This window comes from Myxine glutinosa, chromosome 1 (genome assembly GCF_964187855.1).
Source record: "Myxine glutinosa chromosome 1, kmMyxGlut1.1, whole genome shotgun sequence".
In the NCBI taxonomy this organism is placed as follows: domain Eukaryota; kingdom Metazoa; phylum Chordata; class Myxini; order Myxiniformes; family Myxinidae; genus Myxine; species Myxine glutinosa.
The window spans coordinates 365,698,240-365,715,355 of NC_136261.1; the positions used below are offsets into that span (position 1 = coordinate 365,698,240).

A 17,116-nucleotide genomic window follows, 5' to 3' on the forward strand; every position below is an offset into this window, starting at 1 on the left:
ATGCTCATGGGGGCTTCTATTCCTGCATACTGTTTCCGGATGCGATACTGTTTCTGCCATATGTGGGATTGGCAAAAAGACTGTGTGGAGCATATGGAATTCCATGCCAAACTTGGGGGAGGTCTTCAATCATCTCTCACATGCACCAGCGGAAGTAACAGATGATGACATGGACAACATAGAGAGGTTCTTCGTTGTTCTGTACAGTAGAACTTCCCCTCTGAAGAAAGTGAACGAAGCACGCAAGCAGCTGTTTGCTCAGGGAAATCGGCAATCGGAAAATATTCCACCGACAAAAGAGGCACTGCGTCAACATGTGAAGAGGGCAGTCTTTCAGGCCGGTCACATCTGGGGACAGTCCCAAATTGCTAACCCAGAGCTGCCTTCACCTGCAGATTGGGGATGGGCTAAAAATTCAGATGATGTCTGGCATCCATTTTGGACAGTAATGCCAGAGGCGTCAAAAGGGTGCCGAGAGCTGATCAAGTGCAAGTGTAAAAAACGGTGTGCTGGAAATTGCAAATGTTCTGCTGCTAATCTACCATGCACAGAACTATGTTTCTGCTCTGGACAATGCTTCCGAGATGAGCAGTAGGAGAAGTAAAACGGATGGAAAAAAGCTTGCAGCATGTTATGGCTGCCAACTGGTACGAAATATACTTTGAAATGAGCTCTTTGACTTGTTATATGATTTGTCAACTAGGGATCCATTGAATTGGTATTGCTTTTGCAAAGAACCCGGGATTTTCAACATTTCGTCTTGGCGGCCATATTGGAATTCAAAATGGCGGCCATACCATTTGTCAGACATTTCAAATTATTGCCTTATTGAACTCAACTCAGCATGTCAACATACCCTTGTGTACAAAATTTGAGCACCACAGGTCATTTAGAACCCAAGATAGGGATTATCAACATTTCGTCTTGGCAGCCATATTGGAATTCAAGATGGCGGCCTGTCCATTGGTCAGACCTCTTGGATCCGCCAATTTTTGAACTCAGCATGTCAAAATACCCCTGTATGCAAAATTTCAAACTTTCTGCCGGATGTGAACATCTCGTGCAATTTTTGTTACATATCTGCCCCACTATATGGACCTCACCCACATTGGAACCACCATCTCTTATCTTCCCCCATCCAAACCTTGATCTTTTCTACCCCCACTAATTTCACCCCAGATCCACTTTTCTGAAATACCAACTTCTTTCCTGGAGGTCCTTGCAGTATCCTTGTGTTTTATACTTCTCCCAAACGCCTCCGCCCCCCAAGCCCTCTCCCTCCCACAGATCTGATGTCCCTGGTCTCAAATGTTGTTTGTGTGCTGCTTCCCCTTCTCTCCCCATCTTGTCTACCACACTACTTGTCTACCGCACATCCACCGAACCATTCGCATTTCCACCCTTTCCAGCTTTCGTTGCTGCTTTACGTCCATTACCCATGTCTCGCTCCCATAAATCATAACACTTCTCACACATGCAGCATACACCTTTCCCTTCAGGTTCAACGACACTCCCCTCCTCGTCAGCACGCCAATCAGTTCCCGAAACTTCTTCCATGCACATCTCACTCTAGCAACCGTTGCAGAGTCTGGTCCCCCTTCTCCATTCAGCATGTCTCCGAGTTAGCAAAATGTTTTCACACCTTCCAGCTTCATGCCGTCTCCAAGATCCAACTCAACATTTCCTTCACCTGCAGCTCCCTCTGTGCACACCTTCCACTTGAATGTAGCTGCCACACTGGTTAATGACCCTTTCAGACCACTACATTTCTGATGAACCCACTCGTTTTTCAAATAGATAAATTTCAAGGTAATAAAAGTTTATTGGATGTTATCTCAACCTTTCAAAAAGTTCTCAGAATACCAGAAACTCACATCTAGATATTAAACTTACAGAATTATCAATTAAAGTTCAACGATTTCTTTTCATGAAACTCAAGTCGTTATTTGAAGAGGAATAACAATCCATAGTTTGTGGAAGAGTGGTTGAAGTTCATTTCACATCAATTATGATAAACAAAACCCATTTAATTAATAAACTTTATTAAAATATAAACATTAATCAGTAATCACATCGTTATTCACAAGTACATGATTTTATTTATTTGAACCAAAAATGACTTTCTTTTTGTCCATCTCATGAAACAACCTTTCGTCATGAACAGAACGGACGAACAAAATCAAGAAAATGAGCAAAACCGCACTGAATTACCAACATAGTTATAAACCCCAATAGCGGGTTTAACGGAGTTCATGAAGTTCCCCCTGAAGACATGCACGACCTGTGAGTCCATGAAACACCTCAACTCTCCCAGCTCACAATCCAACAAGAACCCAAACCGTTCAGGATTCTCCGGCACGGTTAGGAGGGTCCGTTCATCGTTGTGACATGCTGAGTATTGGTCATCATATTTCTGTAAACACCAAGACTCACGGTTCTCTCCCAACCAACACTCTTTCCCTCCTCCTTTCCTCCCCATAGAGGTTGAAGAGACTCCTATTCTGCAATAACGACTCAAACTCACATCAACCTCCCAGTAGTGACAGCCCGTGGAGAAGCTCTCGGAGGAAAGAACCTGTGGATAAACGTCAAACCGATCAGGATGTTCCGGGTACTTTTGTTTGGTCCTTGTTCGAGTGGCCGTCTTGAGGTCCTGGGAGATCATGATCCATTTATTTGCGGAGTTTGAGTCCAAACTCGGGGTCCCTCCATCTGTGGACACGAGATATTGTCACAAACTTTGTTGGACATATGAACAGAAACACAAACACACTTGTTCTAGAATATTAAACTCAAATTAAAACCTATGTATAACCTATAAAAAACTAAATACAGGTGTATTTTCACCTCAATCTCTCCTCCGGTGAGAGAATAAACATTGAGAGGGAACATCTTGTGAAGGGTTAGCTCCCCACCACAAATATGTCCACTTCAACATTTTGCTTCTCACCTGCAAGACTCAAAAAACTGACTTGCACCTTTAAAGATTAGAGAGATCCTCATACCGAAAGTGTTTGCATTTTCCTTCAAACTCCATTCATCATTCTTCGTGGACCTGAAAATGTCACCTGGACCCCGCACTCACACACTATGGCGTTTGATCTTTGTCGATTACCGCCCCAAAACTCTGGAACAATCTTCCTCTTCCTGTCCACGATGTCCCTTCATTAGACATTCAAATCTACACTTAAAACGTATGTTTTTATTTTAGGCAGGAGAGGAAGGGGGTTCATATATATGCTGTTGGGTGAATGTGGCGTTCATCACGTTTCTGAGTTAAGTGTGATGCCCATCAGGAAGAAGAAGAAGCCGTACGACCACTTCGTACACTTCCGGAATTGTTTGATTTATTTGTATTCAAATGTCTGGTGCTTGTTTTGTATTTATTTATGCGAATGTCTACTTGCATATAACTGTCATTAATTTTAAAAGGCATAGGCACTATTGAGCGATTTTTTTTTTTTAACTCCAAAAAAACGAAGTTTTTATTTTTCCAATTTTTTTTTTTTTTTCTTTGCCTAAAACACTCCCAGGCACTCACTGATGAACCTCAAAGTTTGACGAAGATCCGTTCAGCCAACTCTGAGAAAAATGGCGACACAGACGGACACACACACACACACACACACACACACACACACACACACACACACACACACACACACACACACACACACCTCTTATATAGTAGATAGAAGATTCTCTTTTTGTGTTACTCACTCTGTATCTCCTTCAGAATGTGCTCGTTGACTTTGATAAGCAAGTCCAGATTTTTTTCTTCTTGATAGACGTCCAGCATTGAGAATGATGCCATACTCACGGATTTAAATTGTGATATCGATTCAAGTCTGGGCAAAAAAAGAAAAAAAAACGACTCAAAAACACGTATGACGTGATTGAAAGAGAAAACGTTTGTAAAATAAGTTTTTTTTTTCCCTTCTCAAATACAAGTTTCCCAAAAAAGTATGGGAGAAAAAAGTAATTGAAAGAATATTTTTGTATTGATGAAGAAATGTTAAATGGGAAATGGACAAAAAGGATGGATGCACTTAGTCCATGTTTATTTTTTCAAGGTCCAATGAGGACCTCACTATCAGGTGCTCTCACTATATGTGACATCACATCATTTGAGGATTTGGTGGGACATTGTTTTTAATTTTATTTTAGGGGGGAGGGGACATGGGGAAGGAGAAAACAATTATATACTGAACAGCAATAGAAACGTCACTTCATAAAATATAATTCCTGAACATTTCCCATAGAAATATCAGTGCATTTCGTTTAGATATCTCGTTATTTACATTAGTCTGTATCTAATTTTTAATCCTAACTACCTACAGTGGTGCACACGTGGATAAAAACAGGTCACCAAAACGCAGGCAAAAAATGACCATGGTACAAAGTCGTGCATGATTCCCATGGAAATCAAAATGCACGTGTGTCTCCTTGTGACTTTCCCTATGAAATGCACCCCAAAAGGTGTGTTCATCATTCGTGTTTCGATGCCAGCGCCATGCCCAGATTTACGAGGATTCAGAGAGACCAGGCTATTGGAAGATTGCATGCTGGACAGACTGCACGAATGGTTGCCAATGCTTTCCATGTCAACGTGAGAACCATCTACAGGTTACAGGAACGATACAAGGCCACCAACAGCACCGATGACCGCCCACGCAGTGGCAGACTGAGGGTAACAACACCACGCCAGGATCGACAAATTGTGCGTCATCACATCTAAGATCGCTTTACCAGGGCTACAGAAACTGCAAGACAAACAGTTGGAACCCACCAGAGACACATTAGTGGTGATACAGTCCGTCGACGTTTGAAGAACAGGGATGTCCGTTGTCACAGGCCGCATCGTGGCCCCATTCTTATGCCTAAGTCACACATAGGCAGATATTTTGGCGACTGCCGGCGATCAAGATTTTTCGGCGACTACTGGCGATTTCGGGCGGTCAAATATGGTCAGGCGGCAGTATGGCGACTGCAGGCGGCCACATTGCGACTGCATTATGACGACGCCCCGAGTGGGATGGCGACTGTTGAAGATCGACGACGACTGCATTGCGGATGCACGGCGGCAGCGTGGCGTCAGTCTGGCGGCTAGATTACGACCGATGGCGGATCGCGGCGACTGCATTGGGGCCGGGTGGCGGTTTACTCCGACGTCCGCAAGACTGCAATAAGACCGCCGGTGATTGGAGACGATTCACACAATTTTTTAATCTTTATTTCTCTATTTTACATTTCACTTTATTCATTTCAATGATGTATGACATGAAGCATAAAGATGTTTGATGTACAATAAGAAAGTTAATAAAGATGTATCATTGTAATGTAATAATCAAACTTTTCTGCAGGGAGAGAGAATGGAAATAAAGTCCAACAAATTATTTCCACTGGTCCCAAGTCCCATAAATAAAGTTTCCAAAGGACCAAAGTCCCAAAAATAAAGTTCCCAAAAGTCCCAAGTCCAAACAATAAAGCCATATCCTTGTCGGCACCACAGGACCTCACTCCACGGAGACCCTCACACCATCCTGTCTTGCCATGGAATCGTGGTATGTCGTAATGCAGTCGCCAGGCAGTCGTATCTCTGTCGCCAGTGGCCGTAACTCGGCCGCCACTAGTCCTATTGCTGTCGTCGTCAGTCTCCCATAGCCGCAGGGGAGACGTGGCAGTTCTTCTGTAGTCGATATGCAGCCGCAACAGTGTCGGCCAGTAGTCGGGAAGATGCCGCAGGAAGGCCGTATGGCATTCGCATCTCTGCCGTGCTAGCTGGTGGGGCGATTGCGGAAGACTATGAGCGACTGGGTTGCGGCCGCTTTACGCTCTTATTACGGATACCGACGACAGCATGGCGGTTCCATCACGACAGCATGGCGGATTTTTTTCGAGTGCGACTGAGCGCGCCGTTTTTAAACATTAAAAAATATATTTGGCCCCTTTGCGGCTCTTGCCGACTGCAGCCGACCTGGGGAGGATAACCACGACTACAGGCGACCGTCCATTACGGTTTCATTACGATTGTCGGCGGGTGGTGGCGATTTTTCCAGTCGCCAGTAGTCGCCGACAAATCCGCCTATGTGTGACTTAGGCTTTACAGCTCGACACTGCCGTGACCGACTACAGTGGGCCACGCAGCATCAAAATTGGCGTTACCAGCAGTGGAGAACCGTTCTTTTCTCAGACGAAAGCCGATACTGTGTTTCCATGGCAGATGGCAGAGTGAGAGCTTGGCATAGACGTGGGGAACGCTACTCAGATGACTGTGTGATGGAAAGAGACTCGTGGGGTGGTCCAAACATGGTATGGGGTGCTATTGCTCTCAATCACAAAGTCGGTCCTATGGTGTTCCAGAATATTGGTCCAGTAAGAGGCAATGGTGTCACAGCTGCTCGCTACATCGATCAAGTCCTCAGACCTCACGTCGTGCCACATTTTGGACGTCACGGAAATCATATCTTCCAGCAGGACAATGCCCGTGCCCACACTGCCAGAGCAACAAGGGACTTCCTGCAACAGAATGGCATCCAAACCATGCACTGGCCTGCGCTCAGCCCCGATTTAAACCCGATAGAGCACTTGTGGGACGAGGTTCAAACAAGACAGAATGACGTTCGACCAAGGCCGACAACTGCAGCTCAACTCAGTCAGGCGTTTCTCAGAGTGTGGGCCCAAGTGACAAATGCCTTCATCAACCGATTAATCCACTCCATGTACAGACGATGTATGGCTGCCATCAACGCTCACGGGGGTCACACAAGATACTGATTTTGACCTCCCTTGTTCTCACCTGGTCTTGTGTTTTTCTTATTCAGAACATTTCACATTATTGTTTGAACTGTGGTGACCATACCTGTAATGTTTCATGTTGACCCTAAATCTAAATTAGTGTTGATCATGACTTGAAAATAAAGACTCCAAAATATTGATTCTGACTGACGTTTCTTTTGCTGTTCAGTGTATGAGAGAAATAATTCAAATATCTAATAATTTTAAAAGAGTGAAAATATGATGGACACCTACCTTTTTTGCAAGAGATCCGTGTAGCCCTGACAAGTGAGAAAACAAAGGGTTAACTCAAAATTTCTGAATCATGTCATGTTTCATTCATTTCATAAAAATAACAATGCAACAAATAAGAAATTGCCGGCAAAGATTAGGGAGGGTGGTGGCGATGCTGGTGGAGGCGAGGGGTTGACGTTGACGCCGGTGGAGACGAGGGGTTCGTGTCGATGCTGGCGTAGACAAACGGGTTGGCGGCAACGCCGGTGTTTACAAACAGGGGTTGGCGGCGATGCCGGTGGAGACAACCAGGGGGTTTGTGGAGGTGAGGGGTTGATGAAGACAAACGTTGGCGGAGATCAGGGGTTGGCGGAGAGATGCTGAGAGAGAGAGGAAAGGGGCGACACCCTGGGGGAATGGAGAGGAGGTGGGATGCTGGACGAGAGAGGACGGAATGCTGGGGGAGAGGGAAGAGGGTGGGACACTGGGGGGAGAGGGAAGAGTGTGGGACGCTGGGGGAGAGGGAAGAGGGTGGGATGCTGGGGGAGAGGGGAGGAGTTGGACACCAGGGGAACCGAGAAGAGAGGGGGCAGGAAGCTGGGGAAGTGGAGAGGAGAGGGGTTGGATGCAGAAGGAGCAGAATCCTCATATGCAGTGACTTCAAGTGTTGCCATGCTAATTGACGGAGTTGGTACCTCTTCAACGAGCCGTGGCATTGCAGCAAAGGACGTCTATGACTCTTTGGGCCTCAATCAATCAGTGAACTATCTGACCCAGATTTCTCCCAATGTCACGTTATACCCTTCTGGACTTCATGCCAAATTTTCTGTCTAATGTCTCCAGTTCCTCTTCTGCCTCAATAGGTTCATCTGATCATGTGCTTGTGAGAGTTAACATCGACCTGGATATTGTCATTTAATTGCTTCACTGCCGTAGAATTCGGCTGAACTCTCAAACCCGTCTCCTCCTTCAAGTGCCTTGTCAAGTCTGTCTCTGGTGTATACAGTCGTGGCCAAAAATATTGGCACCCTTGCACGTTTTTCAAATAAATCACAATTTTCTCTAAAACGAAGTTGAAATTGACGAAGGTATTTGGTCTCCACAATTCTTTATTTCACTGTTAATATTACAGAACCTTTGCTTTTGATTCAGAACTGAATATATCCTTTTACATCAGAAAATAAAAAAAGAAATGGCATTGACAAAATTATGGACACCCGAGACTTAATATTTGGTAGCAAAGCCTTTGGGCAAAATAACTGCAATCAAGGGCTTCCTATAGCCATGAATGAGCTTCCTACACCTCTCTACTGGCAGTTTGACCCACTCTTCTTATGCAAACTGCTACAGTTCTCCCAGAGTTGACGTTCTGCTACAGTTCTCCCTTCTCCCAATTGCTGTTTTCAGATCTCCCCACAGGTGTTCAATGGGATTTAGATCTGGACTCATTGCTGGCCACTTCAGAACAGTCCAGAGTTTGTTCTTGAACCATTCCTGGGTGCTTTTTGAAGTGTGTTTGGGGTCATTGTCCTGCTGCAAGACCCATGACCTACGACAGAGACACAGCTTTCTGACACTGGGTCAAACATTGCGCTCCAAAATGCCTTGGTAATCTCCTGATTTCATGATGCCATGCACACATTCAAGATACCCAGTGCCAGAGGCAGCACAGCAACCCCAAAACATCACTGAACCTCCTCTATGTTTGACTGTAGGGAAGGTGTTCTTACCTTTGAAGGCTTCATTTTGTTTTCTGTAAACATAGAGATGATGTGCTTTACCAACAAGCTCAAATTTGGTCTCATCTGTTCACAGTACATTCTCCCAGAAGGATTTTGGCTTGTTCAGGTGTGTTTTGGCAAACTCCAGTCGGGCTTTCTCATGTCTCTCTCTCTCAGCAGTGGGATCCTCCTGGGTCTCCTACCATAGAAACCCCTTTTATTAAGTTGGCGACGGATGGTGCGAGTTGAAGCTGTCGTACCTTGTGTCTGAAGGTCAGCTTGAATCTGTTTGGCAGTTGATTGAGGTGCTTTCTCCACCATTCGAACAATCCCTCGCAATCTTCGATCAAGTTTTTTCTTGTGGCCACGTCCAAGGAGGTTGGCTACAGCGCCATGGGCCTTAAACTTCCTGATAACATTGCGTACGGTGGTCTCTGGAGATGGAATTGTAGCCTTGAGATTGTCCATGCTTGGCTACAATCTTGTGTCTGACCTCCTCAGACAATTCTCTGGTTTTCTTTCTTTTCTCCATGCTCATTGCGGTACACACAGTGACACAAAACAGCAGAACGACTCCTTTTTTTCTATTCAAACTGGTTGAATGATTGATTTTTATATTGCAGCCACCTGCAACTCTCCACAGGTGAGTCAATGAGTCCTCGTCACACACACAACCAGTCCACCAATACTATTGTCCGGGCCATTTTAGGATTTCTGGGTGGAATAAGCTAAGATTTAGTAATTTTTTCAGCTTTTTTTTGTTTTGTTCCACTGCAAACCAAAGAAATATACATATGTGGATACCAAAAGATTTTTTAATTTCAACAATTTTCTGGAAGAAATGGTGCATTATTTGAGAAAAGTGCAAGGGTGCCAATATTTTTGGCCACGACTGTACTCCCCCTCCATCATTCTCTACAGATACAATGAATGCACTCTCGTACCCAACTGCTCCTGGGCACTGCATCTTTCTCACTTGAGAAGTTGGACAGGTTTCTGGAAGCCTCGGCTCCGATTCGGCAACAGGCATCATTGCATGTGTCCGACAAACCTGCTCTGCTGCTCTTGCTCATCCTTTTTCTGCTCTGTTCACTCAATCATGAACCCGTGCATGCGAAGGAAAAATCAGGCTTAAGCAATTGAAGATCATAGAATTATAACCAGGCTAAGTCACATTTTAGTCATTTCGAGAAAAACGTGAAAAATATTTTGAAAAACGTGAAAATAAAATAAAATGTGACTTAGCCTGGTTAAAATTCTATGGTCTTCAATTGGTTTGCTTCTGTCCGTCTGTCCTTCCACAAGCGTCACTTTATGATCGACGAATAACCTGATTAAAATTGAATGTTATATTTTGAACAAGCATCGGAACATGGATCGGAAAACAAACCTGCTGTTTAGCAGAACTTTGACTCCGAATTTGTCCCTTTCACACATGAGCAGAGGAGTGGGCTTACCCTTTTTAGCGATGACATAAAGGGCACAAGCAATAGTCATGAATAACAATAGGCACGAAATAACGTTTTAAATATGGCGGTGTAATAGCCACGGAGTAAATGGCGGTAAACTTATGAAATTTAATTTTTTTTTTATACGACCTTCACAATCTTTATTTCATTTAAAATTAATTATATACTTGACCACTGTAGAACAAAAATTGCCTTCTTGTCACTTCAAAGAACCTCGCAGTTTTGCAGTACATGGACATGTTACACAAGGTGGTGTATAAGATTGCTTCAATGGCGCTAAACTTCCGGATTTTTTTATATAACTTTCAAAATCATTACTGCATTTAATTAAATTATATACTAAAACATTGTGTGGGGTAAGGTGTTCCAGGAACTCTCTAGTTCTCTCTGGATCAGTTTCCATATGAATGATAAATTAGCCAACACCACTGCAATACACACTCATTGCAAAAAATGGGTTTTCTTAACTAAAGCCAATTAGCTTGCTTACAATAATTTTCAGCAAGGTCATATTAGCTACCATTGCAGTTAATATGAATCTCCAACTGACTGGTCTCAGATCATCAGTTCGGTTTCAGACCAAGGCCTTCTACCTTGGACATGCTGCTTCGACTCTCCCAACAACGGATGGAAGCCCTCCATCTCCAAAATGAGATCAGGGCCGCCTCTCTGGACATATCTCGAGTAACTGCAACAGTCTGAACCCCCCTCCACCTCCCGCCTTGATCTCCAAACCCTCTGCTTATGGCATCCAATACCACCTCCTCTCAGGAATCACCGACTTTGTCCTCTCCCGTAATCAGCGTGTTGCTCTCAACAGGATCCTCTCATCTCGCCTCCGTGTCAAGGATGGAATGCCCCCAGGCAGTGTCTTGTTCCTCATCTTCAATTATGATCTTTCCAATTCCCTGGAAAATCTAGCTCATCTCTTTGCTGACGATTCTACACTCTGCAATTTATCTTCCTTCAGACAGGCAGGCAGCAGCCTCTTCGATCTCTACAGACCCTGGATCCAGAGCTGATCCAACAATTGAAATGTCTCCCAACCCCGACAAATCCCACATACTCACCCTGTCGCTAAGAAAAGGCCATCTGGCAAAAACCCTTCCATCTACTTCCCAAAAAAAAAATTTAAAAAAATAACCACCTTTAGAGACCATTTTACCCCGCAAAGCGGGGGTTGGCCTTTTTCGGGAACCGTGGTTGTTGTTGTTTTTCGGTCCCCTTTTTGAAGCAATGTTTAACGGCCGGATGCCCTTCCTGACGCCAACCCTTTTTGCCGCCTTTAACGACAAACAGGGAATTACCAGTGAACTGGTACTCAATTAGCCGACCTCGGAAGGATGGCAGGCTGAGTCAACCCCCCTGGCGTTAATTCAGCGATCGACCGGGATTCGAACCCAGGATCCTAGGATCCTAAGCCGGCACCCTAGCCGCTAGCCCAACACCAGGGTTTTCCCAAATAAAGCACTTAAAAGGTTAAGTCAATAAAACATTTGGGCCTCACCATCAGCCATGATCTTCCTTGGGCAAACCATATTTCCAAGATAGCTTACAAAGCCAGCCACCGGCTGGGCATCCATCATGCGAGGTCTTTCCTTGAAGAATCATAACTTGTGACAAACTACAAAGCCTTCATTCGCACCTTGATGGAGTACTGCTCTACCACCTGAGTTACCAGTACTATTCTACCATGTTATAGACATTACAGATACAGTGGTTGACTTACGAGGGTGACATCACGGCTCAATGTGAAGAAGAAGAAGATGATTTCGACTTTTAATCGCAAAATTACCCACATTGGAAATCGTAAAAATACTCGTATCTATTTTGTAGGGTGTCAAGGGATTTTGTAGGGTAGCGTTTGGGTTCCCCTTTAACAAAAAAAGCATTCCACATTTTGTAACATGTTTATAATAACACACACCTGGAGAAAAGAAATGTCCTGCAGCTCCTGCAGTGCTTTTTTCAGAGTGAATTTTGCTTGACAGAGATACACAATCCGATTATTCAGCTTCGCCATGTGCATTGCAAGCAGGGAAAGCTTCTCCTTTTGCCTTTTGTTGACACAACTCTTCACCAGATCCACAGCTTCATCCACAAATTGGTACAACTGTCTTCTCTTCCCCTCCAGCCTGTGCACAGTATCTCTACCTGAATGCTGGGAAAAAATTTTGTTTGACTTCAGTTGAAAATCAAGAATGAAGATTCAGACAAACAGTACAATGTACAATTATGGCTGTTAAGGGTCAAAGGACCAATTCCAGGAGCGAGTTTAGAAGGAAACAATAAAGTGAACGTATACAGTCTAAAGCTTACTGGATGAACAAATCTTACAAACTAGAATAGCACTCGGTGGAGCACACACCTCCGCCAGGCTGAACAGTTTATGTTTTATATCCCACTGATAGCCCGAATCTGGATTCGGACCTGAACCAAAATCTAATCGCTTGTTCTTGTCACCGAACCAACTCATCCACCTAGTTCAGTTATAACTCGTTCATAATTTTTTTTAAATATCATGTTATATATTGCTTTTCGCCCGATCTCTCAAGGGTGAAGAATCACTTAAGAATTAAATAATTCTCGTATCAGAAGCCATATTAGGATCTTTTCCAAAATCGAATCGATTCTGCCTTGGAACACACTCAAACGGTCCACCAAGTTTGGTCCAAACCCGTCCATAACTTTTTAAAATATCATGTTATATATTCCTTTTCACCCGATCTCAATGGTGAGGAATCACTTAAGAATTAAATAATTCTCGTATCAGAAGCCTTATTCAGATCTTTACCAAAATCTAATCATTTCGTCCATGTCACATACGCTACCTCTCTGCCAAATTTTGTCCGAATCTGTCGACAACTTTTTGAGATATCTTGTTCACAAACAGACAAACAGGGGTGAAAACATAACATCCATCTTTCAAGAACCCAAAACGGGTGGAATGAACAGAACGTTGAATGAAGTATCTGAACTGTTAAGGGAAGGAAGGAGAAGCTGAGGTTTCAGGTGTCATAGCCTCAGCGAAAGGAAAAATATTTTCCTGTGATTTGCTCCGACAACAACAAACAACAACATGCATTTTAAGGCCATTTTCCCTGCTAGAGCGGGGGTTAGCCTTGCGGTCCCCATGACAATCTTCTCCACTTTGCCCTATTTTCTGCATCTCTCCTTGTTAACCCCCTTGCCCGCATTTCTTCTTCCACCATCTTTAGCCAAGTCTTTCTCAGTCTTCCCCGTCTTCTACTTCCTTCTCCATTCATTTCCATCACTCTTCTCAACCAGTCACTTTCATTCCTCAACACATGACCAAACCATCTCAACCTGTTCCTCTTCACAGCATCAATCACAGGCTCTATTCCCATCATCTTTCGCAATTCATCATTTGTCTTCCTCTCTCTCAACGATACTCCGCACATCCACCGAACCATTCGCATTTCCACCCTTTCCAGCCTTCGTTGCTGCTCTACGTTCATTACCCATGTCTTGTTCCAATAAATCATAACACTTCTCACACATGCAGCATACACCTTTCCCTTCAGCTTCATCAGCACGCCACTCAGTTCCCGAAACTTCTTCCATGCACATCTCACTCTAGCAACCGTTGCCGAGTCTGATCCACCTTCTCCATTCAGCATGTCTCCGAGGTAGCAAAATGTTTTCACACCTTCCAGCTTCACGCCGTCTCCAAGATCCAACTCAACATTTCCTCCATCTGCAGCTCCCTCTGTGCACACCTTACATTTGAATGTAGCTGCCACACTGGTTAATGACCCTCTCAGACCACGACATTTTTGATGAACCCACTCAGCACACATTGTACATTGAATGGAGTTCACTCCGACACCCTTCCTGCACACAGCACATGGCCACTTCCCAGTTCTTTCCACCTCACCACATGCTTTACCACTTGCCATCACCTTCGCCTTTCCGATATTCACCTTCAGACCTTTTGCCTCCATACATTCCTTCCACTTGTTCATCTTTTCCTTCAGTCCATCCATACTTTCCACAATCAACACCAGATCATCTGCATACAACAACTCCCATGGTAAACCCTCCTTTACGTTCTGAGCCAGCACCTCCATCACAGCTACAAATAGTAGTGGACTTAGTACCGACCCCTGATGCACTCCCACCTTCACGTCAAACTCACCACTGTTCCCGTCCTTCGTCCTTACAGCTGTGCGCGCTCTTTTGTACATTGCCATCACTACTCTGATCAACCATTCCTCCACTCCTAACTTACTCAATGCCCATGTCAATACTTCGCGTGGAACCCTATCGAATGCTTTCTCCAGATCAACAAACCCAAGAAACAACTTCTTCCTCTTCTCCATGTACTTCTCCTGCAACTGCCTCACAATGAAAAGCACGTCTGTCGTTCCTCTTCCTGGCATAAATCCAAACTGCATTTCGTCGATCTTCACTTTCTTCCTTATCCTCCTCTCCAACACCCTTTCCAATACCTTCATTCCATGCTCCAATAACTTTATCGCTCGGTACGAGCCACACTCCAGAGGGTCACCTTTCCCCTTGTATAGAGGGACGAGGGTACTCAGTTCCCAATCCACTGGAATGCGGCCTTCTTTCACCACCAGATTACAGATCTCTGTCATTCTCTTCACACCCCAACTTCCTGCTGCCTTCAACATATCTCCCACAACTCCCGTCGGCCCTCCCGCTTTTCTACCCTTCATTGCTTTTATCGCTTCCTCAACTTCCTTCTCAGTTATCTTCTCTGCCGGTCCTAAAACTGGGTTACTCTCTATGTTGCCATCCCATTCGATGGATTCGATTTGATTTGCTCCGACGATGGATTATAATGACCCGAAACATCAAATTTTCCTTCCTTCCCATGGCGATTATCATTCTTACATCAACGTTCTGATGACTCTATTCAATGGCCTACCTGGCAGCTGATGCACAACGACAGTTGGTCATATCCTTTTCCAAGTAAAAAAAGAAAAATTCCTTGCAATTAAAAGCCATTACTCGGCGTTTCCCACCTGTGTTTGCTTGAACTCCTGCTGCAACTCCTGGAGCTCGGATGCAAGGTCCTGCACCGAGGTTAATACTTGAGGAGACTTTTCAGACATCACGCCCTGCACAGAATGAGGAAGCACCAGGAATTAAATGAGACCATCTTAGGTGAAACCGAATTAATAATTGGTGAAACCATAGAAAATTATTTCAAATGTATTTGTGAGAAAGAGTAGTGAACATAGTGGAAATTTATTGTTTCAAAGTTGAAAAGAACATATATATTTTTTTTTAGAGCTGCACTAGACTAGACAAAGATAATAGCCATGCTTGATCACAGTGACAAGTTGACGATTCAGGGTGGAAGAAGAATACTCCTTGGAGGTTCAATGCGATAATACGGAGGTGGGGGGGGGGGGGGGGGTGGGGGGGGGGCGTGCGGGTGGAAGGGAAGGGAAGGAGAAGAAAAAGATTCTGGAACCCCCAATGCGAATGCTCCAATCACCAGTGCATCAGTATCTTCGTGAAGAGACTGCAGTACAGGTTCCAATTGGCAAGTGGAATTCTTACATGATTACATCGTCATGAGAAATAACACCCAATCGTAACGAAGACAATGTTAATGTCTATAAATAAGTAAGAAAAAAATATTTGGAGGATCATGATTGGGATAGGATGGGTCCAGGAAAATATGATTATGGGACTTCGACCTTCTCTGCAAAGACGAGACGTTGTCGTTTCGCATGAGCAGGGTTCATCTGCATCATATTGGATTGCATCCATTACTCTATGCGATAACTCAACCATCGCATTATGGCTTCATCATGGAAAGCTAAAACGAAGAGATCACTTGCAGTGAAACTGAAAACCATTGTGGAAATTAAGGCCAAAAGGAAAAGCAGAGGAGACAACACAGCAGATTGGGGACTCACGTGGGGTAACATTATTGTGGTTGGAAGCGTGTGGCGTCGCAAAGCTAAGATGCTAGTAGTTGTCTGAAGATGCACATATGCTCAGGACCTTAAATGGGATTCGAACCCCCATGCACAATGATGTTGATGAAGAGGTACACATAGTGCAGGTGTGCGCAGTGAAGGATTTCCAAGGACAGTTGTACATGGTTCGGGGGTCTGTATGGATGGTGTAATAAAAATAAAACCCTGCTGTAGTGAACACTCAGAGGATCGTAAATTAGGATTGCCTTGCAACCCGTGGCGGTGTAATATAAACAATGGTTTTATTTTCCTCACTGAATGGAAGCACAATCCACTTCATCAAATATATATACCTTATATTTATGATGTATGATTGTAGGATGCACCCCAGTATCTGCTTGCAGTCTGCAAACATGCCCGACTAGAGCATCTATGAAAGTGACCTTGGTTTGCATGAGAATCTTGAGCAAAATAAATGATCTATTTTGATAAGGTCAGGGAAGCAACCGCTCAGGGAAGTAGTTTGGACTTAGGAGCGTTAAATTTAAGTTAAATAAATAAATCTTTATTGTCCCATATTCAGGAAAATTAAATTAAAGTGGTGCCCTGAACCATCTTACACTCTCCGTGTCAGGATTGCTGGCCTTACTTTCTGTCTCACTCAAACTATCGCTACCGGGCCAGCGTTAATCTCTCTTACTTGCAAACAAACATCAAACACTTTTCATCAAACACTTTTCTGACTCATTTTCACTCCTCACCTTTACATTCTTTCTTTTATTTCTCTTTATGCAGTTATTGTCCCCCGTCGCACCGCGGAGCGAAAGGGGGACTATGGTTTTCCCCTCCATCCGTGTGTGCGTCCGTCTGTCCGTGCATACGTGTGTCCGTGCGTGCGTAAGCGAAGGACCGAATTCAAATTTGGTGTGTGGGTGCAACCCACGTCAAAATCCAAGATGGCCATCGCCATGTATGTCTGACGCCATGTATGTCT

At 44.2% G+C, this 17,116-nt stretch overlaps 1 protein-coding gene across 2 annotated transcripts in view; it reads right to left on the bottom strand.

The window, feature by feature from the left end:
* Positions 1-1,798: 1,798 nt before the first annotated feature.
* The window catches only part of LOC144889514 (E3 ubiquitin/ISG15 ligase TRIM25-like), a 31,733-nt gene continuing 16,415 nt past the window's right edge, over positions 1,799-17,116 (bottom strand). The window contains exons 2-7 of one of the 2 annotated variants that reach the window (XM_078769994.1): positions 16,120-16,317; positions 15,214-15,309; positions 12,129-12,362; positions 7,033-7,058; positions 3,721-3,848; positions 1,799-2,712 (exon numbers count right to left, since the gene is read on the bottom strand). In XM_078769994.1, the coding sequence (XP_078626120.1) occupies positions 2,180-2,712; positions 3,721-3,848; positions 7,033-7,058; positions 12,129-12,362; positions 15,214-15,309; positions 16,120-16,131 (1,029 nt within the window). In that variant the 5' untranslated portion in view covers positions 16,132-16,317 and the 3' untranslated portion in view covers positions 1,799-2,179. The remainder of the gene's footprint in view (positions 2,713-3,720; positions 3,849-7,032; positions 7,059-12,128; positions 12,363-15,213; positions 15,310-16,119; positions 16,318-17,116) is intronic. The other variant, XM_078769993.1, reaches the window with a different exon arrangement.